A 26,422-nucleotide genomic window follows, 5' to 3' on the forward strand; every position below is an offset into this window, starting at 1 on the left:
TAAGTGTTCTAGATACTCCAAAGTACTCAACGAACTTCACTATTGATGTACAAATTCACTCTGATTGCATTCAAATCGAACTGGCATACACAGTCCAAAGTACCCTATTTTGTCGCACTTTCCAAGGCTTCAAATTGTAATGTAGTGGTTCAATCAAGTGTGGATAACTTGCATTGATACCTAAACAAGCTCAATGTTGCATATCAACACCAACCAAGGTGCGAACATACCAAAAATTATCAAATCCCCTTCTCTGTTTTGAGAAAAACCAGTAAAACCAGTAAAAAAGTGCCCTAATTCCTTTGATTCTTGTCCAAATTGAGAGACCAAGCATTCATTAGCTTAGTAATGATGTCTACTAACTCCATGTAAAAGGAATTAGACCAATTGTTTAAGTTGAGAGAGTAATTATCCGATTAATGATCCTCTGTTTCTTTTTTCTGTAGACAACCTGTTTAATCAGCTCCAAAAAGCATAATTGCTTCAACCAACCACAGCAACCTTCTCAAGTATGTGTATCACAAAATTGCTAAGCAAGTTTTGGGTTTAATCAATCATACAACTAGAATTTGGCCTCCACTTTGCATAGTATTTGAAAACAACTGCTCTGTTTCTTCCCTACAGTCTACGCTGCCTGCTCTTGAGGAGAATTGGGAGGTTTGTAGTGGCTATTGAAGGTATAGGTTAGCTACCAACACTCTTAGGCATGTACCCAATCCATTAATGAGGTATAGGTTAGTTCCCAACACTCTTAGGCATGTACCCAATCCATTAATGAGGTGATTTTTTGCAAAAAACCGGCTTTAATTTCATCCACAATGGACATCTCTTCTCTGTTTTTGTGAGGACTTCAAACCAATGAATTTCCACTCACTAATATGCATCAACTTTGCTTCAAATTCAATTTAGGGCTTGCACATGAGTTGCCAATACATTCCCATTTGCCAGATACATGATTATTTGTCAGATTTGCAACCATTTGCCTCATACATTCACCACACTCAAGCTTCAATAGAGAGCTTACAAAATAGAAATTTTTCTTTGCTCTGGGCAACTCAAATCTGGTGTTGTTTGTGTTTTTATACCTGCAATCCACTCAAGGATGTTTAGTAGTCCTTACCTGGTAGGCCAAGCTCTCAGATTTGATGAAAATTGGTGTGCTCCAAGCTTCACAGCTTTTCTTCATAGCTTCTTCTCCCTCTTCTCTCAGTCACTCATAAACCCTAATAAAGAGCACCAAGCTCTAATACCATGATGAAAAACAGGTAGAGGGAGAGGAGACAAACACACAGGAGCAAACCCTAACCATAGAGAGAAGCCATCTCCCTTCTCACACAATGCATAAAGCCATAATCCATAATCTACAACACATTACATGTGTTGTGTCCACACACTGCTAACCCTAGCTAATGTCCACACACTACGACTAGCTGGATGCGGTCATTTATGTCTCACACATGTTACTACCTAACATGCCAGCACATAGTGCAACTGGCACAAGCTGACATCGAGCTTGAATCTCAACAAAGATGAACTTAGGTACCAAAAGATAATGGTGAAAATTTTTAACTGTGTAGACCATGGCTAACCCCCCCCTTTCGGAGGTGGTATAGTTGCGTTATGCCTCATTGAGTTGACAACTAGCAAAACTAATAGAGAAATTCCTATTGTGCTCATCGGGTTGAGCCAGTACACTCCCAATTGTAAAGGCGGAGGCATCAACGTGGACGTGAAATATCATGTCTCAATTGGGGGACCTCAAGATGGGAAAGCTTGACGAAGGCTTTTTTCAGGGTGTTATATGCCTGTTTGGCACTCCTCTGTTCATTAAAAAATGATTAGAAGTCCATAGAGGGGGCAAGCAACGTAGGTGTACATGAAGATGAAACATTGAAAATACCCAACATTTCCCATGAAGCGTTAGACTTCCTTGAAGTTGGTCGGCGGCAGTGTGGCAGCTCTAGGATGAGTTGCACCTTGCTATCATAGGTGGAGATTCCTTGTTTTGAGACAATGTGTCCCAAGATTGCTCCATGCCGAACCCAGAATTGGCATTTCAGAGGATTGAGAGAGGCTATTTTGCACACATTGCTACACCTTTGCATGACTTGTGCAAGAAGAGAGTTGTTTTTAGCCGGACTTAGAGAGAGGAGGCAACCTTTAAAAGGCTGAAAGAAGAAGCCAACAAACATTTTTTTTTTGCATCTACCAAATTTAAATAAAGATTTTGTGGTACATTGTGATGCTTCAGATGTAGGCATAGGTGTTGTTTTGATGCAAGAAGGAAGACCGATTGCCTATGAAAGCCGGAAGTTTGGTAGAGTTGACATCTCTCTGCCACTTTCTGTAAACACTCAGTGTGATTTCCAAGTAGAATTGACATAGAGGTCATCCATGAAAACTTCAAGGAATTTTTGAAGATATTTCTTGCAAGCTGTGCACATTAGCCATTGGAAGGTTCCTGGGGCATTGGTCAGCCCAATTAGCATGACACGATATGACATGATAGCACATGTCGCAAAGGTTGTTTTGTATAATTGATCCTTTGGGTCGATCAACACCTAATTGTATTGAGAGAATCCATCGAGGAAGCTATAGGCTTCCTTTCTTGTGATTCTCTCAAGCACATGTTCTGTGAAGAGAAATGGGTAGTGATCGTGTATTGTGGTAGAATTGACCTTTTTGAGGTCTACACACACTCACACTTGTCCATTCTTCTTGGGAACTATTACTATGGGTGAAAACCACTTTGTGTACTCTATCCCATAGATGAATCTGGTATCTATGAGTCTGTAAATTACTCTCGAACCATCTTGGAGTATTTGGGATTTATGGGGTACACTCTTTGCTTCATTGGTCTTGCTTTCTCTACCATGGGGATGGTATGTTTGACCACTTCAGGAGGTACACCTTTCACGTCCGTGTACTTCCATGCGGAAAAATCCTGGAATCCTGTGAGGAGAGCGACCATATTTTTTTCTTCTTCACCTGAGAGTTCTTCTCCTATGTAGAAGGGCTTCGGATCTTTGCCTGCACATACCAGATTAACTTCTTTAACCTTAGCATTGACAGCCTTGACATATTTTAACCAATGTGTGTCTGAGTTAGTAGGGAAGACACATGTCTCTTTTCCAAAAAAATATTGGGTTTATGAGTTCTGCATGGATGGTTTCCCCATGATGGTTCCTCACTATTGTCATTCCCAGGCTCATGACTTGTGACTTCGGGCATACATGTAGCACATAACATGTAGAGGGACGTGATTTCTTGCCCGTCATGCGACTTGGAAGTATGTCCAAGGTATCAAGGATATGCATCCAATTCTTAAAGTCTTTTCAACTTTGGGAGGGGTGCAAATTCCATGCTATCCCTTTCATCATCATCGATCATTTTGTGGCACATTTGGCATAAGTGGACTGCGGTGGTGTAAGGTCTTCGCTCGAGTTAGCTCAAGGGGATACTTTTGATAGGCACCTAAGTCCCCTTTGTCTTTGATTGACGATACCTCGATCTCTTGGAAATACAAGGATGCAAACAAACAAAAGGACCTAACTCTATCTCGTAGAGAAAACATAATCATTCTAATAGGAATCTACTCCTCTGATCAAACGGCACTCAACGTGTGTGATCAAGGATGGAACAAGTTCACACTTGCTTTATGGAAGCTAATGCCTTTTCCCTCTTTTCTTTACCTGGTGAAGGCGAAGACACCTTTGGTATTGCTAGATGCCAAAAAGAATTTAAAGGTATACGAGCTGGAGGCTAAGAGCATGGAGAAATGGGAAACACATGCACTAGAGGACCTCAAGGAGGTGTGAGGAGCATACTTGGTGTTCACCAAAATGAGCATACTTCATTACATAAGAGAGATAGAGAAGAGAAGAGAAAAGAGACAATCCAAGGGTTAGTTTAGGGACAATCATTTAGTCAACCCTAATGAGGGTTAACTCCTCGATGTGAAGCTACTAGGGGGTCACTCAACCACCACTTATGTCAATGGAGCTTTCCTCAAGCTAGGTGAGGAGCAATGAGAGAAGGAGCTATGGAGAGCTCAACTCCTACTCAATGCCTTCATGTGTGTGAGAGTGAAGGTGAGAGAGAGTAAGAAGAAGAAGAGGCAAGCAAAGAGTACATCACCTACCTACATACACACACACACACAATCAAGCAAGCAAGCAAGCATGCATGCACACAAGCTTACCACCATAGCCACGAGAGAGAGAGAGAGAGAGAGAGAGAGAGAGAGAGAGAGAGAGAGGAAAATTCAATTGTGTTAATGGGATTGTCCCGTTTTCATATTTCATAAGTCACTTATATACACATGAGCTCTCTTTTTATAATGCTCGACTGCCCATTTAACAATTAGGGATCCAAAATTGGTTTTTCTAGCTCTATGTGTGTCATTACACAAGTCGTGAGCTCGGTCATCCCATATATCTTTTACATGAAGCGCTTAGTGTTGTTTACATAAAAATGAGTTACATGAAATGTAACCATGCTTTAAAATAATGTTAACTTGTGTGGTTAACATATCCCCTCCCTAATTCAAGTATGTCCTCAAAGCCAAAGAAGAGTGGCAACTTAAGGTGCAGGAAGAGTTAGGGCAAAAAAGCCTGAGTGCTTTGGAAGAAAACAACACTACAATGTATGCCAACTGGTGTACTCTGTACAACAAGCAAGAGCCCTAAGGCCTTCCAAATGAGATGACATAGCTAATTTCATAACTATGTCGGAAGCATCTACAAAGGCTGGACTAGGCCGCAAAATACAAGCCCATCCCCAGGTGTAGATCACAAAGGTGGATCTATAACTAAGCAGGGAAGTGGGGGTAAATTATGACTAGTGGATCCGGGGGAGGAGGCAATAGCTCAAGCAAAGAGAGAAATTGTCAATGCCCCTCACCAACAAAGTAAGCTGATAGAAATGTCAAAGTGGTTATCAAAATTAATTCAGTTCAAAACACCACCCTATGGGTAGAAGTGGAGCCGGGGTAGTAGAAAGGGAACAAGAGAACCAGAGTAGACAATCTTTGAAGATGATGCCATCTATCCATAACACACATAGCCCCATGCATTTTTTATAGCTGACATGGAACTGTCTACGATAGTAAGAGCAAAGGCTAAGTACCCAAAAGCACAGCCTATTGAAGTGCAGTTAAGGAGGGCCGATGAGAGAATTGGGCTAGGACATGCTTTAGTGTGAGCAGTAAAAAAAGAGCCTACAAGCCCAAGTACAACCAACAAAGGACAATTCAGTTTGCAGGGGGCAGTACCGCTCAAACGGAACCGCCAAGGAGGAGGGTGGAACCAGCCATGAAACGTTTGGAAAACATGGTCCGGAGATAGAGACACAGTCTGGATCTGGAAATTTTTCATAATGCCAGTAGGAAAAGGTGGGCTTCGTCCACCATGATCACCAGGTATTGCTAGCCGATTAGCCCATGGTGGGCTTCGTCCACCATGATTACCAGGTGTTGCCAGCCGATTAGCCCATCTGGTCACCGCCAAAGTTCCTCCCTTTAGTAACAAACTTATGAGTCAAGTCTTCTTGTTTTGTAACAACCTTGTAAAACGGTTTCTTGGAAATGGGTAGTACCCAGATGGATGTAAGGAGCAAAAGGGAACTTCCCTAGATATTGGAGGAGGCTAGAGTAGTGTATGCTTAAGAGTCTGAGCTAATATTGAAAGAATGTCTTTTGGGTTGGTTATTGTTCTTGTTTCTACTCTGTATTGCATAACTATATCTACTATGTGTTACTTGCATGTTTGTCTTTGTGTTAACTACCATCAAGAAGCCTAAAGGAACTGGAAACTAACCCATGCATAATCATAACAGAGTCTCCAGAGCCACAATTACAAGGGAAAGGTAAGGAAAAAGAATAGGTGTTGCAGACTGTGTGGCCTAGCAATGAGAGCCAACACATGAGAAGGAGGCCGATGCCACAAAAGAAATAGAAATTCCGAGGGGAAGAGCATCTATGCTTACACAATTGGAATCAATGCCTCTAGTTACTCATTTGTCCCTAAATGCAAGCAAATAGCCGAATAGATGGCTAGAGATGTATATGCTAGCAAGGATATCTCTGAGAGTCATTGCTTGATTGCTCGAGGACAAACTACACATCCAAACTGGGTGTATCGAGTTAATCCAACACTATGTTGCATGGCTCTCATAAATACATGTAATTCAATCTCAAAAGGTAAGTTATAGAAAATGCCCATCAAGTGCTGATTGTACAAGAATAAATTAGGAATTGGAGGCTTAAAAATATGAGCTCATGGGGTCTAGAGATGCCTTGTCTAGGACTTGGAAAGGGCATAGTCAGAAGTGCAATTGTAGCATGTGGCCAAGATGGACAGGATCTCTTCCCAAATTTTAACACATCAGTCTCTCCTCACCAAGAAAGGCAAGGCAATAGGCACATTACAAAAGGAAATGGAGGTAGCTCTTTTAATGCATTGGCCACACAACAAACCAAGCTGAACCAACTTGCATTCCTAGGCTAAGACACCAATGCCTTACATGTAGCAGAACTCAAAAAAGGAAAGATCCGATAATTAAAGAGCTATAGTAATAAGAACTTGAGAAAAAAAGAGACAAAGAGCCAGCAAGCTCAGACTCTGTAGAGTTAAACAAGTGCTAATGTAGAAAAGGAGCAACTTATGGGCAACTTATCCTTGATGTGGCTGTAAATTTTCCTACCTTGGTGTTGTAGCACTAGACCGGTATCTCGATCTGTCTCTCTAGGCAATCTCTCTCATGTTCCCACTAGAAGAGGGTGAGGTACCACTACTCTTGATGAGAGAACCACACCTCAATGGATGTGAGACCCCTTCGATGACCTTTTAACCCCCTAACCTATTCTTTGAAGCAGAAGAAAGGATGCTAGGAAAACTCTCACACCTCCCAACTATCCAAGATTATGATGATATCATTTATAGGCTGGCAAAGACCCTTCCTTGTAGAGATAACCAGTCTATACTATACGTAGACTCGAGGTCCCACTAATGTGGTTGTACCTAGAGAGACCTTTCAAGGAGTGGTGGCTAGAAGATCCCTATAGAAGAAAGAGGTGGATATAGGAGGCCACCGAATGACATGGACTTCAATAGTGCTAAAATTAAGAACCAATCAAGATGGCAGCTTTGCTACCTAAGGAACACGGACTGCTGGGCCATGTACTGCATTACGTTAGTAAATCAAAGGATCGGTCCCATTTACATGCATTACGTGCAGGCACATGCGATGGAAATCGTATAAAGCAAAAAAGAAAATCAAAACATTACTTCTCAACTTTCTGGAGTTTAAATCACCATCATTTTGCATGATCCTAATAGAGGATTGGATGTGTAGGTAGATCACATAATGTCCTTGATATCACAATCTAAGCATTAATCAAGTTCTTGGATACCATCAGGATTTGCTTCCAAGACCTTAAAAAGGAAAAGTCTGCTGACATGCATAGTGGCACAAATATGATGAATCTTATGTGCAAGGCCTCACTTTCAACATCAACACATCGGGCCAACTCTAGAAAAAACTATATAGGTTGTTCATGTGCATCCATTTCAAAGAAGCCTTCAGATGCGAGCTTTTGAAGACATGTTCTCCTCCGAGTTCATCCTTTCCAGATAAAACTTTGGGTTCACCCAGAATAATGGAAAGCCACTCCAATTCTTAAAGGTGATTTCCACATGTAGAGGTCATTGCAAAGATTAAAGTCGATAATTCCACCCTGATGTGAAGATTGTTCCTCACAGCTTCCGACGGGAGCAAGACTAGGCAGTAGTAGTTGTTCCCATCTTCCATACAAATCCCCAACTCTAGCTTAAGAACATTTCACATTATATATATGACCATGAACCCCAATGATGTAGCACTTGCCTAGCCATAAAGCTTGTACGTATAAATAGACATAGGCTTGCAATGGGCATCCCAGTTAAGTTGGGTAGTTGAGCAAAGCCCTTACGTAAATATACAACTTTTGATAATGTGAAGGGGGAGAATTAATCATTTCTCAAGTGTAATTTTTTCTTATTCTCTTGTGCTCTTAACTTGTTGTGCTTGCTTATAGTGTGCATGCTTGTGTGTGTGCTTAGAGTGTGTTGATGATGAATGTGCATGCTTGCTAGCTTGAGTGAGAGTGTGATTGAGCTAGAGTGGAGAGGAGAGTGGTTCAAGCTTTCTAGCTTAACCATTTTCATGGGAAGGATTACCTTAGGGGAAATGAGTGTGATGCTTTGGGAGAACTGGTCCTATTCTACAACAAATCTCCACTTGTTTAGGAGTAAATGTGAAAGAAGATAATAAGAAGGTAGTCCTTGTATCAGTATAGGAAATATTTTCAAGTGCTCTAAGATTATGACTTATCTCCGAGCAGATGGCTTTAAAGACATGACTATATAGAAGAAGACAAATATATTAAAGAGCAAACCAAAAAATCATTAACCCCGATAATGCTATGGCTGTCAACTAGAAGGGGAAGAAAGAAAGCCAAAAAAATGAAGTGCAATTATTGCAAAAAAGCTTGGACATAAGGAAGAAAGGTGCTTCCAAAAGTAGGCCAAATATCAATCATAGATACATGTAAATCTAGTAGGAGGTGGAAATGAAGAGGAAGCAGAAACATCTATGATAACAGAAGACAAAGCCCTCATAGTAATTGATGAATCTTTCTCTTGTGAAGAGGAAGGTTGTAACTGGGCCTTTTAGGGTTCCTATGTATGTGAGTCAAGGGAAGTCCCCCAAAAACTAAACTAAATAATCTTTATGTGTATTTTCCATTTTTATGATGCCTTATGTTAAAAAATGCTTCATTTTTTAGGTAACCTGATGTAGGTTAAGATGTGACATGAGAGTTCAAGTGTTGGTGCTAGTGTGTCTCCTTTAAGCATGTGGTGCAGTCTAGAGTCCAAACCATTATGACTATTAAAAGGTTTTCTCAAGCATATCCACCTTTTCTCTCAAGGGGGGTTTGTTGGGGCTCAAAGCCTTGTGTGTGTGAACATCCCCTACTATGAGGGTGTGTGTGTGTGAACATCCCCTACTATGAGGGTGTGTGTGTGTGTGAACCCACCCTTAGGTGTAGATAGGATAAGTGTGCCATGTGTCTCTTATCCAATGTGTGTGTGATTTCTTTGGGTCAAAAGGTAAGGCAAGCAATCATTCAGTTGTCCAATACTCTCCCCCTTGACCTTTGTCACATCTCTCTCTCTCTCTCTCTCTCCACCCACCCACCATGTCTATCCTCCATCCACTATAGCCTTTCGGCAAATCCTAAAACAAACAATGTATACCAAGTGGCAAGCTCAAAACATGCTAGATATAGGCCTTTACTTAGATGAAGGCAATGTTGTTATAGACAGGGACATGCTTTGCCTATGTTATTTGGGGATGCATGTAACAATTAGTAGACATAAATGGTGTAAATATTGACAAAGAGAAGTTAAACTCATTGGTGATGATGTAATCTTTGGCCATAGCTTAAATATTTATGGATTCTTTTCTCTAGTGTGGTTTTTTAAAAACTACCAACCCACATTGTTTCAATCATTGAATTATTATAAGTATACTTTTTTTAAATTTGATTTTGTGAGTAATTGCACCCTAAAATTTGGGCCACTTTTTAGATTGTTGGTGCTCTCAAATTTACTTTAACATCATTTATTATGTTATTTATACAAAAATCCTTTACTTGTAAATAAAGAGTTTTTTTTTTTGTGAACCACCTCTGTCTTAAGCGAATATTTTGAAGTTATGAATTTTCTCGAGTAATACTATCCATTTGATCCACAATAGTGTTTTTTAACTTATCATTTTTTCCATGAGTGAGCTTAAGAAGATCAAGCTAATTAAAGACTTAGAAAATTTCTTAAAGGACTATCTATATTTATCAAAAATTTAAGGAAGGAGCCAAGTTAAGGAAGCATAAAAGAAATATGAAAATGTTTTAATGCAATCAAAAGTTCATGCCAATCAACAAGAATAAAGTGATGGAACAACATGCAATTTTGTACTTTTCTCTTTTCGATGGGTCCTTGATTCTCAATAAATCATGAATGTGTGCATATTGTAGCTTTTCCATTAAGATAATGCTTTCTTAATTACTTCACATTTCATTTAATATGGTATGTAATTACAATATTGATCTCTAGTGTTTCTAAAATTTTAATCCTAGTGTATGCTCTAAATGGTGGAATATTAAGACCCTTCCTTTGAGGAACTTTTTATTGATTTATGGTATATATTATTATAATGTGATTAAATTATTTAAATTCTTAGCGCATTTACAAAAGTGGTGTAGTGATCTCTACGTGCATGACTTTATCTTACTTTTGAAAAGAATTTTAGAATTTTACCAAAGAGGAGGAGCTTTTTTATTCATTTATATCAAATATATGTTAGTATGAAACAAGCACATTTGCAAAAGGAATGAGTCCTTGTCTCCATGTAAATTTTTCAAAATAAGAAAACTTCTTTCTAAAGAATTTTATAAAGGATACTTAGTGATAGCTTTCTTATGGCATCCATGTTCCTATGGCATTTACTATACCATTTTTATGTGCAAGAAAGTTGTTATTCAAGGGTTACATTTATGTTTGACTCCTTACTAGTCCTTAGTGTAAGCTTTGGTAACTTGAGTCTATGTTCTCATACATAGCATCACATCATAAACTTGTCACTTCAATTCAAATATATATATATATATATATATATATATATATAAAGCTTCTTAGTGCACACTTTCTTTTAGTTTTCTTATACATGGCATCACAACATAAACTTCACATCATAGCTTGTCACTTAAATTCAAATATTAAAATACTATAGCGAGTTTTTTTTCCCAAAAAATAAAACAAAGCTTCTTAGTGCACACTTTCTTTCCAGAGCGATGCTATTCTTATACAAACCTAGACTTTTAGTACATTTAGATGTAATTACTACAAGAAACCCTTAGGCTTTTAGTACCTCAATATGTTATTATTGAGAGAACTTATAGTCTACTATGATGTAAGCCCTATACAAACATCACAATTATCAACTTTTAGTACCTCAATAATATGTTATTATTAAGAGAACTTATAGTCTATTGTGATGCAAGCCCTATACAAACATCATAATTATCAACTTTTGGTTAAGTTGTTGAATATAGAAAAAGGCATGTGTCAAATCAACATCACAATAAATCAAGTGAACCTACACATGTATACCATAAGGTGGCACATTGAGAGAGAGAGAGAGAGAGAGAGAGAGAGAGAGAGAGAGAGAGAGAGAGGATTGTATAAATTTATATTAAAAAATCCATTAAAAAAACTAGTGAATCTATATTTTTATCACATTTTTATCTATCATAACATAGCTTGAGTTGCGATAAAAATTTTGATGGTTTATAAGTATTTGAAGTAATTTTCTGAGCAGATAAACACATAGTTTAGGGATTAAGGGTAGGAGTGAGGTAGAAAGCTTGGATCCAGAAAATAGTATTACACCCATTACCAAGGAGTCAATTTTGGTTACAATAGGAGTATGCCCAAATTATTCTTAAAAAAAGTGTTCTTCCCTTGGGAGAAGAAAGAGAGAGGATTGTGGAGCCTGCCTTTGAAAACCAGTCTACTATTAAGAGCTTCTTTCAATAGCCTTCCTTTCATTTGAAACTAGTTAACTAACCCGTGCTTCGCATGTATATAATTCGAGCTTGATATTTTTTAAATTCCTAGAGTAATAGGAGCCTACCTCTCCTGGAACCTCCACATTGCCTCTCAAACCTCTAAATTCTTGCCATGTGGCAGCTTCGTGAAACTCTTCCTTTACATAATAATAATAAATATATATAGAGAGATATAGAGATATATAGTGAAGATAAGAGATATAGAGAAGAGATGGTAGGCTAGCCTCGTGACTATGTGACACACCATGTTTCAAGAGGGATCTATGGTTAGAAAGAGGCGTCGCGATTGGTATTGAATCTGCACCGTTGGATTCTAAAGTGAACTACGAGTGAGCTTAGGGTGAACTACGAGTGAGCTTAGGGAGAACTAGGGTTAAATGAACTAAGGTGAAAATTATCCGACAAAAAAATGAACTAAGTAAGAGTGAATTAGAGGGATAAACTTGAGGTGAACTAACTTTGTTACCCCTAGTTCACCTGCAAGATTGCTTCCCCTAGTTCACTTCTGATAGCAAAAATCAATGGTCCAAAAATTACTACGATCGCGACGCGTCTTTTCAATCATAAATCCTTCCTGAAACCTAACTTGGTGTGTCACACGAGGGTAGGATAGGCTAGACAACGTAGTACAAGGGCACTAAAAATGCAATGAAGGTTGGGTTCACAAGCCGAGAAGCTCGTGGAACCACGTGGAAAAAGTGCACGAAATTCCTGTAGTGAGAAGAGTCTTTAAAAAAAAAAAAAAGGTGGGAAAGGTAACATGTGCCGACTGCGTGCTCGTTTTGGCATCGCATATCGAGGTGCCTTTGTTTGATTCGAAGAGTCGACTAAGCCTAAGCTTTTAAATTTAAATTTAGTCCAGGGTTAGCAATCAAAAGCAGTTTAATAAAATTTGCACATTTTTTTTATCATCCTGTGATTCCTTCTTAACGCGCTTAGCTTTTTTATATAAAAAAAAGACTGGAATTATATTAGAGAAACGGGGAGATTTTTATAAAATAGCTTTTTATAACGGGGATACATATTTTTTAATCATTCTGTGATTCCTTCTTGACGCGCTTAGCTTTGAAGTATATATCCTTTTGAAGTTTGCACGAAAATTAGACAAGGTTCAGTGCAAGATTTTCAAACCAACAGGCTTAGCATTTGAAGATTTTGAGGAAGTCTCGTTTTAAATTTCCACATTTATTTGCTACATAAGCCATTTTGAGTTGGCTATTTTTTTTCACATAAATGAGGGTATTCCAATTTGGTTTTTTTAAAATAAATAAGTGAGGGTATTCCAAGAATCCCATTCCCATTGTTGGTAGAAAAAGCTTATTTCGGTTTTCGAGCCCACGAGCCCAGCATTGGGTTTGTCCCATTCACTGTTCAACTTAAAAACTTCAATGTATTTTTACAATTAGATTATGAAAAAGTGCCCTAGAATTTTATTTTAAAAATTTATTCATTATATATTTTAGTTATAAAACGAGCATGTAGTTTTTGATTGGTTGAGAAATAGTTTATTAAACTCTTATTTCTAATATAATATAATCGCTCCTTAAAAAATGTTTTTAAATTGGTTTTTCTCTATTTTCGCACTGCTACACTGTACAATAAAATACAGGCAGTACTACCTTCATGTCTCAATCTAATTATACATGTATTAATTAATACATACGCTGTGTGTCACATGTGGTATATTGAAGAAGTAACAAATATAAAAGATTAGTACTAGGGTCTATTTTGGTTAGATATAATAAGAAATTAGGGTATGATTAATATTAGGCTCTATTTCGGTTAGGTGACGACCGATAATAAGAAATTAGGATAGGCTAAGGGGTGAATTAAGTTGGACATTAGCGTTTCTTGTGCCCTTTCCAACAGCTTCGTGGTGGTGTGCGTCTAGCAGCGTTGTGAAATGGGGTACCCTCAGTACCACAGCACCATAGATTATGTTGACATCGAAACAGGCCCGATCAAAGCCAGGCTTCTGTCTGAACCACTGCAACCACAAGCGGTAAGGAAACTAAAACAAACGAAAACGTTATCTCTTGCCTCATTGATTTTGGTAGATAATCACACTCTTAGTCCCCCGTTAATCGTGTTAGTAGAGGATAAACTCCCATTAATCAAGTCATAATTCGCTACTTCGGAAAAATACTCGAGTATTAGTACAGAGGATCATTAAAGCTTCCCTAAAGCGGATTATTACAGTATTAGATGATAAATACTCCATTAAGATGCTTGCGTTGATGCTGATAACAGAAGTAGGATCGGTGCTTGCTTTGAGAAATTGCTGTGTTCAAGAGCCTAGAAGGAAGGCAAAAGGGTGTGGTGGAGACTAATACTTTCCCGGTTGAGAAGATAAACACCCCATTAATTATAATCATAAAATGGCTACTTGTGTGTGCTTGATGTGCAGGTGCAGCCGCAGCAAGAAATCAACCAGCGCTGCCAGTATACAAGGCGTTTACAAATAGGGGGAATGTTGGCTTTGTGCTTGGTGGGCTTGTTGCTTGGAAAGTATGTAATTTTCTCCACACCTGCCCAACAAGTGCAGCAGGCTCAGCTCCCCTCTTCTGCTGCAGAAGAATCATCCAGCCTAATCAATGTTCTAGTTGTGGGTGATTGGGGTCGGAAGGGGCTCTATAACCAGTCAGCTGTTGCCCAACAGGTATGCATTCAAGCGTTGCCTAATTACTTAATTCTTGATACCAGTGTCTAGAAACTTAGGTTAAGAGTATCAGTGGGCGTTGTAGCCGACGTTAATTTTTCCCTTCATCTGTAACAGAACTTAGGTTGAGCAGTAGTGGTTGTAAATGTTAGTAAGGCCTAAGCCTAGGTTGCTCGTTTTATAAAAGCTCAGGTCAACTTTGGAAGCGATTAGGTTGAGGTTTAGCGGCTGCAAATCCGAGGTTAATCTTTCAATTAAAAGAAAAAAAAAACTAGGCTGACGATGTTGAGCGGCTGTAAAACCCAGGTATGCTTAGGGGAAGGCCTGATTAAGTGTTAGGTTAGGTGATGGGTATGCTTAGGGCAAGGCCCTGTGAAATTAGCTTAGGTTAAGTATTTTGTTTAATGTGCAGATGGCGATTGTTGGGGCCGAGATGGATGTGGAGTTTATCATATCTGTGGGGGACAATTTCTACGAGAATGGGCTGACAGGAGTAGGCGATTCTGCCTTCAACGAGTCCTTCTCCCAGATCTACACTGCGGAAAGCCTTCAAAAGACATGGCATGCAGGTGGTGATAATTAGTCTTATTAAAACTTAATTAGCAGAACTGTCGAGACATTGACAGGCAATTACATTAACCAAAAGTATGGTATATTATTATGGTCTGTTGAAAGGCTGTTGGATTTGATATACATATGTGTTATTATCTCTTTCAGTGCTTGGAAATCACGACTACAGAGGGGATGCGCTAGCGCAACTGGATCCCGCCCTGAGCTTGCAAGACCCTCGCTGGCACTGCGAGAAATCCTTCTCTCTCACACGAGGGTTGGCTGGCCGAGGTAAAACGTTGCACTCATATGTCTCAACGTGTTTGTGCTTTAATTATTCTTATTCCTAGTGGAGCCCAAAGCATTGTTATCTAATTACTTGATATGCTGCTTGTTATCATCTAAAAAAACATAATTATTAATGGTTCCTCTTTCTTACCAACAATCCTAGCTTGCACACAACTTGTAGTATATCTATTACATATTAACCAACCATGTGATAGAATTTCGTGGTGCTCATGCTAGATCATTATGTGGAGGAGAGAGACTCACAAAATACAAAAAAATATCTTGTTTATTAAGTTGCTCAAAATACAACTAGGCTTCTTGCTCCATACAAAAATACCTTCTAGCTCCACGTGGAGGAGAGAGACTCACAAAATACAAAAAAATATCTTGTTTATTAAGTTGCTCAAAATACAACTAGGCTTCTTGCTCCATACAAAAATACCTTCTAGCTTCACCTTTAAATAGGTGAGCTAGTGGACCATAAGTCCATTCACACACACACCCTTCTCTTTTCCTTTTACAAAACCTTAGTCTCTTAATATCCCCCTCAATACCAACTATGAAAGAAAATTAGAATAGGTGGTATTGGACATAGGTTGTCTTTATAACATTAGGCGTATAAGGTTATGAATATAGGTGTGGTTACATTGAGATTTAAAATAATTTCTCAGTGGAGTTAGAGGTTGATACAAAGTTAGCCTCTGACTCTTTGTTAGGACATTTAGAAGTGATATGTCTCGTTTGTTTACACTTGTTACATTTCATTTTGTTGGGATATTTGATCCAACAATTATTTATCAAATGATCCACCTTTTTGCAATGGACACATCTTACTTTGATCATTTGATGTGACAAAGCTTGTTCGATATTCGATGAAGTTCTTGCATTTGAAGATTCAGCTCCTCCCTTGGGTCTTTTTTCTTCATCAAGACAAGATTGAATGACTCCTTCAATCAAGGGTGGGATTAGGTATGTTCTTCAGGGTGGTGACTAAGGTGGGGTACACCTTCTTGACTACTTCTAGCAAAACAACCACTGCATCATCTTCATTCATTCTCGCATTCACTAATGCAAGTTGAGCCATAAGGTCCTTCAAGTGAGAGATGAAGGCTTCAATGCCGTCTCCCTCTTTGAGTTTTAAGCGAAAAAATTCAATTTTGAATAAGATCTTAGAATTCTTACCACGAGCTCCATAGAGCTTATCAAGCTCATCCCATTTCTCCTTTGTAGTCGGAAGCTGGTCCACATGGTGAATGAGAGGCTCATCGAGATAGATCATGATGATGGCTTATGCTCTCTCATCATCTTCAATATCTTCAGCTTTAGTTCGATCAATAATCTTAGTGTCGGAGATGAATGGCCAAAAACCTTTGGACATCATCTTGTACTTGACAAGGACTTGCCAAGTGTGAAAGTCTTCTCCTGAGAACTTAATTTGGGTGTTGTCCTTTGACATTGGGTATTGAAGGAGGTTACTAGAGAGTAATGGACTGATTTATAAAGAAGAAAAAACCAAAAATTTTTGATATTTTGGTTTAAGTAGAAAGAGAGGCTTATGAGAGTGTAAACAATCCTTGATCAAGCTAAGGATGTTGCATAAAAAAGAGATTAAGATGGTAAATTTAATGATTTAGCACTTAGGGTTTGTGTCCAATCACTAATTCTGATGGAGATTAGTTTCATTAGTGTCAAAGAACACTTTGTTTGGTGATTAAGATCACCATTAGTGTTTAAAAGTATATTTTTAACGTCTGATGACACTTGTATTGGCAATTAGATTCACCATTAGTGTTTAAGAACACTCTTAGTGTTTAGAAACACTTTAGAATGACTCTCTTTTGTTGGATTAGAAGTTTCATTAGTGTTAATTAATACTATTAGTACTTATAAGTACACTTTGAAAGAGCTTTGTACGCTTGAAGATGTTGTTGATAGAGCTTGATGAGAATGAGGCTCATGAATACCTCATGGTGTATGTCCATCACTTCAAACTCAAAAATGGGATCTGCAATAAGTCCTCACAAGAGCACTTAAGTGATTAGAGCAAAGAGGAGAGGCTTCAATGGCTTGATAGGAGAGCAGCCTGGTTTTTCTCTTATTGCGAGCGCTTGGAGCAGCCATTAGGGCTAAGATTTGAACTGTAGACTCTTGAGGCTATGGGCTTCAAAAGTCCTAAGCCCACACAGCCTGCAATCGCCTACACACGGTGTATTGCTGTATGACATCTAGCAGAGCAGAAAATGGTGCCGGTTTGCTCAGACGACAATGCCGCGGCAGAGAAAGGTTAATTCGTCTGATGAGCAGTATGACCCTGAGCGCTCGGAGGTCTTCTTCAAGTTCTTGTTGAAAGCTCTCCGAGTTCTTGCCTCCACGAGTTGCTAGAAGGCCTCCACTGGCAGGAGGTTCAGCTCCACAAAGGAAAAGAGGATAAAGTTAACCTATTCTACACCACAAAAGTGACCTAAGCAACCAAGGCTTTAGATACTATGATAGAATTTCGTGGTGCTCATGCTAGATCATTATGTGGAGGAGAGAGACTCACAAAATACAAGAAAATATCTTGCTTATTAAGTTGCTTAAAATACAACTAAGCTTCTTGCTCCATACATAAATGCCTTCTAGCTCTACCTTTAAATAGGTGAGCTAGTGGACCATAAGTCCATTCACACACACACCCTTCTCTTTCCCTTTTACAAAACCTTAGTCTCTTAATACCATGGACAACCAAGGGACAAGGAGAGGAGAGAAAAAAGAAATCTCGGATTTTTAAAAAATAAGAGAAAAAAATCTCTTCTATTGATCCTTTGTATTCCGATTCACCCTTTGTATTTCGGTTTCCATTCTTGCGTTTCGCTTCTTAATGTCTTTTACATATCGCATCAACGCGCGGGTTGAGTACTAGTTCAAACAAATCAATTACATATTAACCAACCATGGATAACCAAGAGACAAGGAGAGGAGAGAAAAAAGAAATCCCGAATTTCTAAAAAATAAGAGGAAAAAATTCCTTCTATTGATCCTTTGTATTCCGATTGACCCTTTGTATTCCAACTTCCATTCTTGTGTTTTGCTTCTTAATATCTTTTACATATCGCATCAACGCGTGGGTGGAGTACTAGTTCAAACAAATGAGAATGCCCACAATGATTCATATAAGTTTAACAAAAAATTCATAGAGAAATTTTTGATATTCAAATAATTATAACACCATTATTTAATGTAAGGTTGAGTGGTACCGAAGAATGGTGTGATTGCCACTACGTATGAGAAAGAATAGATTTATCAAATGAATGATGAATATCATAAAATGACACATTAAGAGTTTGGTTGACTACATGTAGGCGGTAAATCCGAAGTTCTTTTGCATTGAACTCATCATCATTGATGTCTTCTTATCCATGAAGAAAATCCACCTCCATAGCGCTTTCCATTATCCATAGCGTCATGAAAAGTTGTCCAACACTTCAAAATAACTCCTCTTTCAATACATATTAAAGAATAGCTTCATGTTTCGTCTTTCCTTTAAAATAAATCAAGGTTGGTAAGAAGATCTTTATCAACAACACATCCATCCAATATAATACCATAGTGATACTCAATTCAAGCAATTTAAGATTTTTGGTTCCTTTCTTCCTTCTATGGACGATCTCTATATAAAATCAAGTTTAGGAATCTATGAAATTATTTTGAGATCAAAATCAATTAGAAAGAGAATATAATGAGGTCTATTTGTAACTTGTCTTACTCTAGTTTTGAAGAATCTTAGCCTTGAAAAATAATCATATCATTTTTTATATGCAGGAAATGAGAGCTACGTAGACTTTTTCTTCTACGACACTAATCCATTTGTTGGGAAGTATTGGAATGACACTAAGAATGTGTACGACTGGAGAGGGGTTGAACCTAAGGAAGACTATCTCAACAAGCAAAAGGAGGTTATATATTTGCATGGCATGTGCTTGCATAGTATCTATAAATAATAAATTAGAATTGCATGTTTGTCAAGCTTAATTTGCAACATATTGATGTATCTTAGCATGTGGTTGCATAATATCTAAAAATAATAAAATAGAGTTGTATGTTTAATATTCTAATTTGTCAAGATTAATTTGCAACCTCTCTCTTTCCCAGCACACTTTGACCATTGATCAATTGGTTGTTTTAAATTGGCCGTTGGAGGTCGGTGGCTAGGCTATTGGTGGCTCGTGATGGCTTACAATATGGAAAGGGCCACTTGAGGTCAAGCACCCAAGATAGGGTGGCTAGTTCATGGCAAAATGCCCACCCCCGTCTACTATCGTAATAATATATTATGGAGGGTCACTCCAAATTTCAAAGTCTCCACACTTTTCACTTGCTTTGAATCCCCCTCCCCCTCCCCCTCCCCAACCGCCTCTCCCTCCCTCTCGAGTCTCGTCCTCTTTGTGCTTGCTTTGTGCTTAAGAATGGAGAAGCATGCATGGCTACCATATGAGTAATTATCTAGTTTGTTGGAGACCATGGAGTCCTCTGCATCTTAGCTCCATACCTCGTTGAGGTTGAGCGTAGACATGGCATGACTACCATTAGGAACAGAGTACTCTAACTGAATCATTCTCCAGTGACCTATCTTAGGTACCTCTTTTGGAGCATTGTTAGCAAACCGTTGATCGAGCCCCTATCTCAGTGTGCTGCCCTATAACTATAGGTTGAGGGAGATGCCTATGACAAGGTGCCACTCTAATATAAATATGTTGAAGTCGGATAACCATGTATAGACTAGGGTGGCACCTTGTCATAGTCATCTCTCTCGGCCGATATTTTTAAGAGGGAGCACATTGGGAGATAGGGGCCCAGTGAATGGTTTGCTACAGTGCTACAAAGGAGGTAGAGGTCATGCTTGTGGTGGTTGCCTCATGGTGATGCATTGCCTATCTTGGGTCCTTGATGTCAAGTGGCCCTTTCCATATGGCAAGCCATCACGAGCCACTAGTAGCCATGTAGAAACATGGGAAGTCGGATAAACATGTATGATAAGGTGCCACTCTAGTCTATACATGGTCATCCGACTTCCCACGTTTCTACATGGCTACTAGTGGCTCGCGATGGCTTGCAATATGGAAAGGGCCACTTGACATCAAGGACCCAAGATAGGGTGGACAATGGATGGCAAAATGCTCACCCCCACCCTCGCATACCATAATAATATTACTGAGGGTCCCTTCGAAAACACTTTTCACCTGCTTTGGATTCCCCTCCCCACTGTGAGGTGGGAATACTATCCAAGGTCCTTGGTGCCTTGGGGGTATGCTAGCCCGCACCAAAGAAATTGCATCTTTATGGGGATGAGGTGCAAGGGAGCGGCATAGCATGGACCCATGTTAGGCACACTTAGAAGCACTCATGCACCGGGTAGGCACGTTAGGTCTCCCGCATTGCAAGTGAGGTTTCGTGGTGTCGAGTGCCTCCGGGGGATGCCCTCCCCGCCTTGGCGGTGATATGTTGAAAATGTGTAAACGGGACTGAAAACGGTGGACCGACGAGCCGTGTCGTGCCGACGGGCCGAGAGGCGGTCGGGTCGACGGATCGTGGATGGAAGGCAAGTCTCGAGCTTAGGCCATGGGAGCCGGGCCGGGCACGAAGGCAAGTGATCGGTAAGACCCACAAGGAAAACGCGAGAGACGCACTTGACGGGCCGATGGAGCCGTGTCATGAAGCCTAGTTTGTGGAAGGCCGCCCCACGGCTAGATGTCCGAGTCTCGCTCCGCCTGGGCTTGTGTCAATATCCTGGCCGGAGCGGGGCTCGGACATCTAGCCGCGGGGCGGCCTTCCACAAACCTGGTTTCATGACATGGCTCCACTGGCTCGTCGAGTGTGTCCTGCGTTTTTCTTGCGGGTCTCACCGATCACTTGCCTAAATGCTTGGCCCGGCTCTCACGGCCTAGGCTCGGGACTTGCCTTCCATCCATGATCCACCGGCTCGGTCGCGTCTCGGCCCGTTGGCACGGCACGGCTCGTCGTTTCCACCGTTTTCGGTCTCGTTTTCACGTTTCTGGCATATCATCACCAAGGCGGGGAGGGCATCACTCGGAAATACTCGGCACCCCAGAACCTCACTCGCAACGTGGGAGGCCTAACGTGCCTACCCGGTGCGTGAGTGCCTAACATGGGTCTGTGCTACGCCGCTCCCTTGCACCTCATCCCCATAAAGATGCAATTTCCTTTGCGCGGGCTAGCATACCCCCAAGACACCAAGGGCCTTGGATAGTATTCCCACCTCACACCCTCTGCCCATCCCTCCCTCGTGAGTCCCCTCCTCTTCATGCTTGCGTTGTGCTTAAGAATGGAGAAGCAGGCATGGGTACCATCTACATATTATCATTTAGCTTGCTAGGGACCATGGAGTCCTTTGCATCTTAGCTCCATGCCTTGTAGAGGTTGAGTGTAGACATTGCACAACTACCATTAGGAATAGAGTACTCCAGCAGAATCGTCTTCCAATGATCTATTTTAGGATAGCTTAAAGGATTGTATGGGAAGTCACATGGTAACCGTGTGAGAAGTTAGTCACAATAGCAACACTACATCTAAGCACAATCTAGGCCATTAGGAAGATTAGACAATACATCACCATGAGGGGACCACAAGCATGACCTCTACCTCCTTTGGAGCACTATAGGAAACCCTCTATCGGGGCCCCATCTTCCAGTGTGTTGCCTCCTAATAAGGAGATGACTTTGACAAGGTGCCACTCTAGCGTATACATGGTTATTAGACTTATGTTTTTAACACACCTTCTAGACATTTCATGTTCGAATTGCCTAACATACTTCTCCATTCGAGTTGCTTGAATATAAGAGTGAGCTACCTAGACCACAAGCCCCAGATTTGAAACCATGTGAGAAGTCACAGAAATGCTGCCACGTCTAAGCACAACCCAAGCGACCAGGAGGCGACCACCATGAGCACGACCACTACCCCCTTTAGGCACTCTACCGTATTTTTTTAAATCTTTTTATGGGTGAAATTTGGCATTCATTTTTTTTTCTTACTGTAAAATTGATATTTCAGTTCCTATCGACTGGTCTAGCGTCTTCAAATGCAACATGGAAGATCGTGGTGGGACACCACCCAATCAGAACAGTGGGGGAACATGGCAACACAGTGGAGCTTGAAGACGGAATCTACCCAATACTCAAGGTGAGGAGGAAATTATTTTCTAGAGTAATTACTTTTTTGGAAAGAAATATTTAATATGTCAAAGTAAATAATGATGCAGGAGCACAACGTGGATCTCTATGTGAACGGCCACGATCATTGCCTAGAGCACATTACAGAAAGGTGAAAAGATATTGCCGACTATTTGTTTTTGTGAGGATGCAAAGTGCACTTTTTGAACATGCGCACACACCCACACACCACACCATATCTATACATATACATACACACATATATGCAATACATACGTCACACACCGCACCATATCCATGCATACACATATATGCAATATGTATGTCACACACCACACCATATCGATACATATACACATATATACAATATATACGGTATATATACGAATGGTGCATGGGTAGTTTGTTAGTATGCATGTAGATTGTGCATTTGTAAGCTATATGTTGTTAGGTTGAATAGAGATTGATGCAATCCAATTGTGTGTGGGTTTATGATGATGTTTGGTTAAGGGTAGATTGATGCATGTGGGTATAATAGATTGATGTTAATAGCTTGGCTGTGTGCGCGCATGTGTGAACAAACGCCTATAAAATCAAATGGATGCACAGCGGGATGCATTTCTTGACAAGCGGGGGAGGGTCGAAGGCATGGAGGGGCATGGACACGACCGCAGATCAAAGCGGGCTGCAGTTCTACTACGACGGCCAGGGCTTCATGAGCCTCTCCATCTCCCCCTCCCTTCTCGCCTTCTCCTTCTACGACGCCCTCGGCAACACCCTCCACCACGCACACGTCTCCACCACGCACACGTCTCCAAATGATCAGAATTTGATGCGCCCTTCGCTTTGACCTTAATCTGTATCCTTAATCCCCTTGTCAAATCTCCATTACTCCTCCTGATTTTGGTTTTGACCACCCATAAATCATCTTGGGTTGTATCGCTAATGTTCCATGCAGGTTTTAAGTCATGGCACTGAATACTCAATTTACTACTATCGTTTTCTCGAAGGTTGACAGTATGTCCTAAATTTTTTTTAATCATCTCTAACTAGAATAAGTTATAAACAAAATTCCAAAGGCTTTTCTTCCACAGCAAATCAAAGCCTTCAGGTTTTGATTCCTATAATCTATAATTTCAAAGGTATTTATCACGATTTCAAGTTGCAATTACACTAGCCTTGGTTGTTTCCCACACTACATACACACTCTTTTTTTTCTTTTTTTATATTACTAGGGAGAAACCTTAACCGATACTAGAGTTCCCCATAAATGGTCAAAGAAAGTGATTGCAAATTAACATCATGGCTTGCATATGCGCGCGCACACGAAGTACCCACACACACAAGTACCACCCCTGTCCTAGACATTTGGTCTTCACATGGTTCAAGGTAGGAAAAATATGGCACATGGGGTCGAAATCAACACACTAATGAGTACTTATGCTTGTTACTAAGGTATTTATCATGGGTTTTCTATAGTTTTCGTGGTTGATATTTACTAAGTTGTTAAACCTTATGTTAAATCAAGTTGTCTAAGGTAAACTCAGTTGTTCCCAACCTGAAGCAAGACAGAGGAGTCTCAAGCTCAAGTCCTGGGCTCAATGCCTGTTGGGCTACCATTGGGTGCATGTATGTGTGTAAAATAATCATATAAATGCCTTTTTAAGGTTATGTGCCATCACGCTACCCAAGGTTGGCGGCTTAAGCTTGCAGCCTCCAAAGCAGCAAATTCGATCGTGTGGTAGCCCTAAGAGCGTCTTTCACATATCTTTGGAACCATTGGTTGAAGGATTAGGAGTTCTGAATAAGCATAAGCCCTTTCAAATCAAAGTTTAATGCTTATTTTGATTTGAAATTTTTAATTTTTCTTGCTCTTTTAAAAGTGTTCAATTATATTAACGTAAAGTGTTGAACATTTACAAAATAACTTGCTTTTTAATCAAGAAGCAGAATTGCAATGTCGTAAGCTAATTCATCTTGCAGAGTGGTCAGGTTATGCATATAATTAGTCAATTCAGAATCCTTCCTCACAGTTTCTACTTCCTCGTTAGCCACACTTGTCCATCCTTTTCGAGCTTTTCTTTCTATGTTAGGTTGATTTTCTCATATGCAACATCTTGGCCTTTCCCATAGGCAACATCTCTTCAACATCATTTTTTGTATACTGAGCTTCAAAAGTCTTGCAAGACTTTCATTTGCACACCCAGATAACGTCTCAAACCAATAAGCATGTTGGTGTTTGCATGATTACAACCATTTATTTCTTGATCCCAATGTTAGGCAAAACAATTAGACACTCCTAGAAAGCTTGTATAGATGATTGGTCATTATGAATCAGACCATTGGTATCGCCTGAAAATTGTTGAAGGCAGGTTCGGCCTTTGTTGTTTAGTAGGGAGATTCCCTTTAACTAATCTTTGTCCATTGCCTTTTGTGGACTAGCCAACCCAGGGTGTTTGTAGCGATAGCAAAAAGTAGTGAGGCCCTAGGGGGCAACCTTGTCTATAATAGATCTTTGCAATACAAATGATTTTGTGATGTGTCCATTCATTGTCACTCTAGCTTGAGCATTACCAAAAAGAACTTTGACCATCTTTATAAAGTTTGGTCCCAGTTCCATATCTTTTAGGGACTGTAAAACAAAGTCCCACTCCAATTTGTCATAGGCTTTGTCAAAATCTATCTTGAAGAAGATAATATCTTGATGGGCTTGTTGAGCATGCTCCACTCCTTCCCAAAGAGTTATAATGGCATCGAGTATATATATGCTTTCTTTCCTATTTATAGCCTTTTTTCCATTGAAGATGGCAGAAACATGTTCCTTGACAATGTCCATGTTTTCAACCAAAGTTTTTGCATGATTTTCCCTTCTATCTTTTAGCATGGGGATGTAGTCTGTGTTAGTCTTTTTCTAAAGGAAGGAGATATGTATATATATATATATATATATATATATATGTATGTATATATATATATATGTATGTATATATATATAGCTTCATGAGTGTGCTAGCTTAAGTGAGTTTTTTCTCTCCTCTTGAAGGTCTTGTTTATTTTTTCAATATTCATCCTTTTAATGACACTCCCCAAAGGTTCTTTTTTAATGGTGTGATATTTTAATGCAATAGTTGGGTTGGTTTTTAATATGCAAAAGAACAAAAAAAGATGCCTTAAGAATTGTTATGAATATTGATACAAAATCACTACAATGTAACACTTATATAGTGTTTACCCAATGTTCATATAAGCATTGGGATGGGAAACCTATTCAATAATGTTGGATCATTTCCCTTGTTATTTATATGGATGTCCTCTTCATTATTAGGATGATGAACTGGCTATTAGAACTAAAAAGTGGTTGTGAGTAAAAATATAGTGTATGTGGTTGATGTACGAACTTATCTTTGAGGTAATATAGCCTTTGGAGCCAATAATAGTAAGGTTTCATGTAACTCATTGGTGTGTATGCTATTATGCCTATGAGTGTGCATTCTTTGTTTGAAACATATTGATCGTTGGAAGAGAACAGAAGGAAAATGCTTGTTTAGGTCAAGAGATTAGCTTAGTCTTTGCCGAATCATATATCGTTGGGTCTTTGCGTTCGAGTTGCAATGCAACTCCCTGATGTGGGTGCACAAGTTCATTTTTTGCATCCTCACTCAAAGTTCTCCATGGCTATGAGGGGATGAAGGTAGAGATCTCTATGCCTAGATGGAGGCAAGAAGAGAACATCCTTTGTGGTGGTTCTCTCTCACAAAAGAAGGCAGATGAATGCGAGAGAGCAATCTACAAGTAATCCTATTAAAGCAAGCACCCATCTAATATATGCAAGAATCCAGTAGTATACATGCAAGAAAGAGTAGAGAAGAGAAGCTCATAAGTATTCTATTGCAAGGGAATGATTGTTACTTAGCATCAAAATTGGCTTATATACAAGTGACTAGTTTTCACACTAGGTCAACCAAACTGTTACTAGTATTAATAAGTAAGTATGCACACGAAGTCTTCAAGCTCAAGATAAGGCTGCTTTATATGTTCTAGGACTGTCTTACAAAAGATAAGTGTTTGTTTGATGGAAAAGTACCTTAT

At 39.6% G+C, this 26,422-nt stretch overlaps 1 protein-coding gene across 1 annotated transcript; it reads left to right on the forward strand.

The window, feature by feature from the left end:
- Positions 1-12,428: 12,428 nt before the first annotated feature.
- On the forward strand, positions 12,429-23,404 carry LOC147616774 (purple acid phosphatase 7-like). The gene is made up of 8 exons (XM_086777831.1): positions 12,429-13,670; positions 14,076-14,327; positions 14,740-14,896; positions 15,045-15,167; positions 18,966-19,099; positions 22,215-22,343; positions 22,423-22,484; positions 22,943-23,404. The coding sequence occupies exons 1-8, from the start codon at positions 13,572-13,574 to the stop codon at positions 23,181-23,183; spliced, it is 1,197 nt and encodes a 398-aa protein (XP_086633957.1). The 5' UTR covers positions 12,429-13,571; the 3' UTR covers positions 23,184-23,404.
- The last annotated feature ends 3,018 nt before the right edge of the window (positions 23,405-26,422 follow it).

This window comes from Cibotium barometz, chromosome 38, assembly GCF_041138505.1.
Source record: "Cibotium barometz isolate CiBa-2024 chromosome 38, ASM4113850v1, whole genome shotgun sequence".
Classification (NCBI taxonomy): Eukaryota; Viridiplantae; Streptophyta; class Polypodiopsida; order Cyatheales; family Cibotiaceae; genus Cibotium; species Cibotium barometz.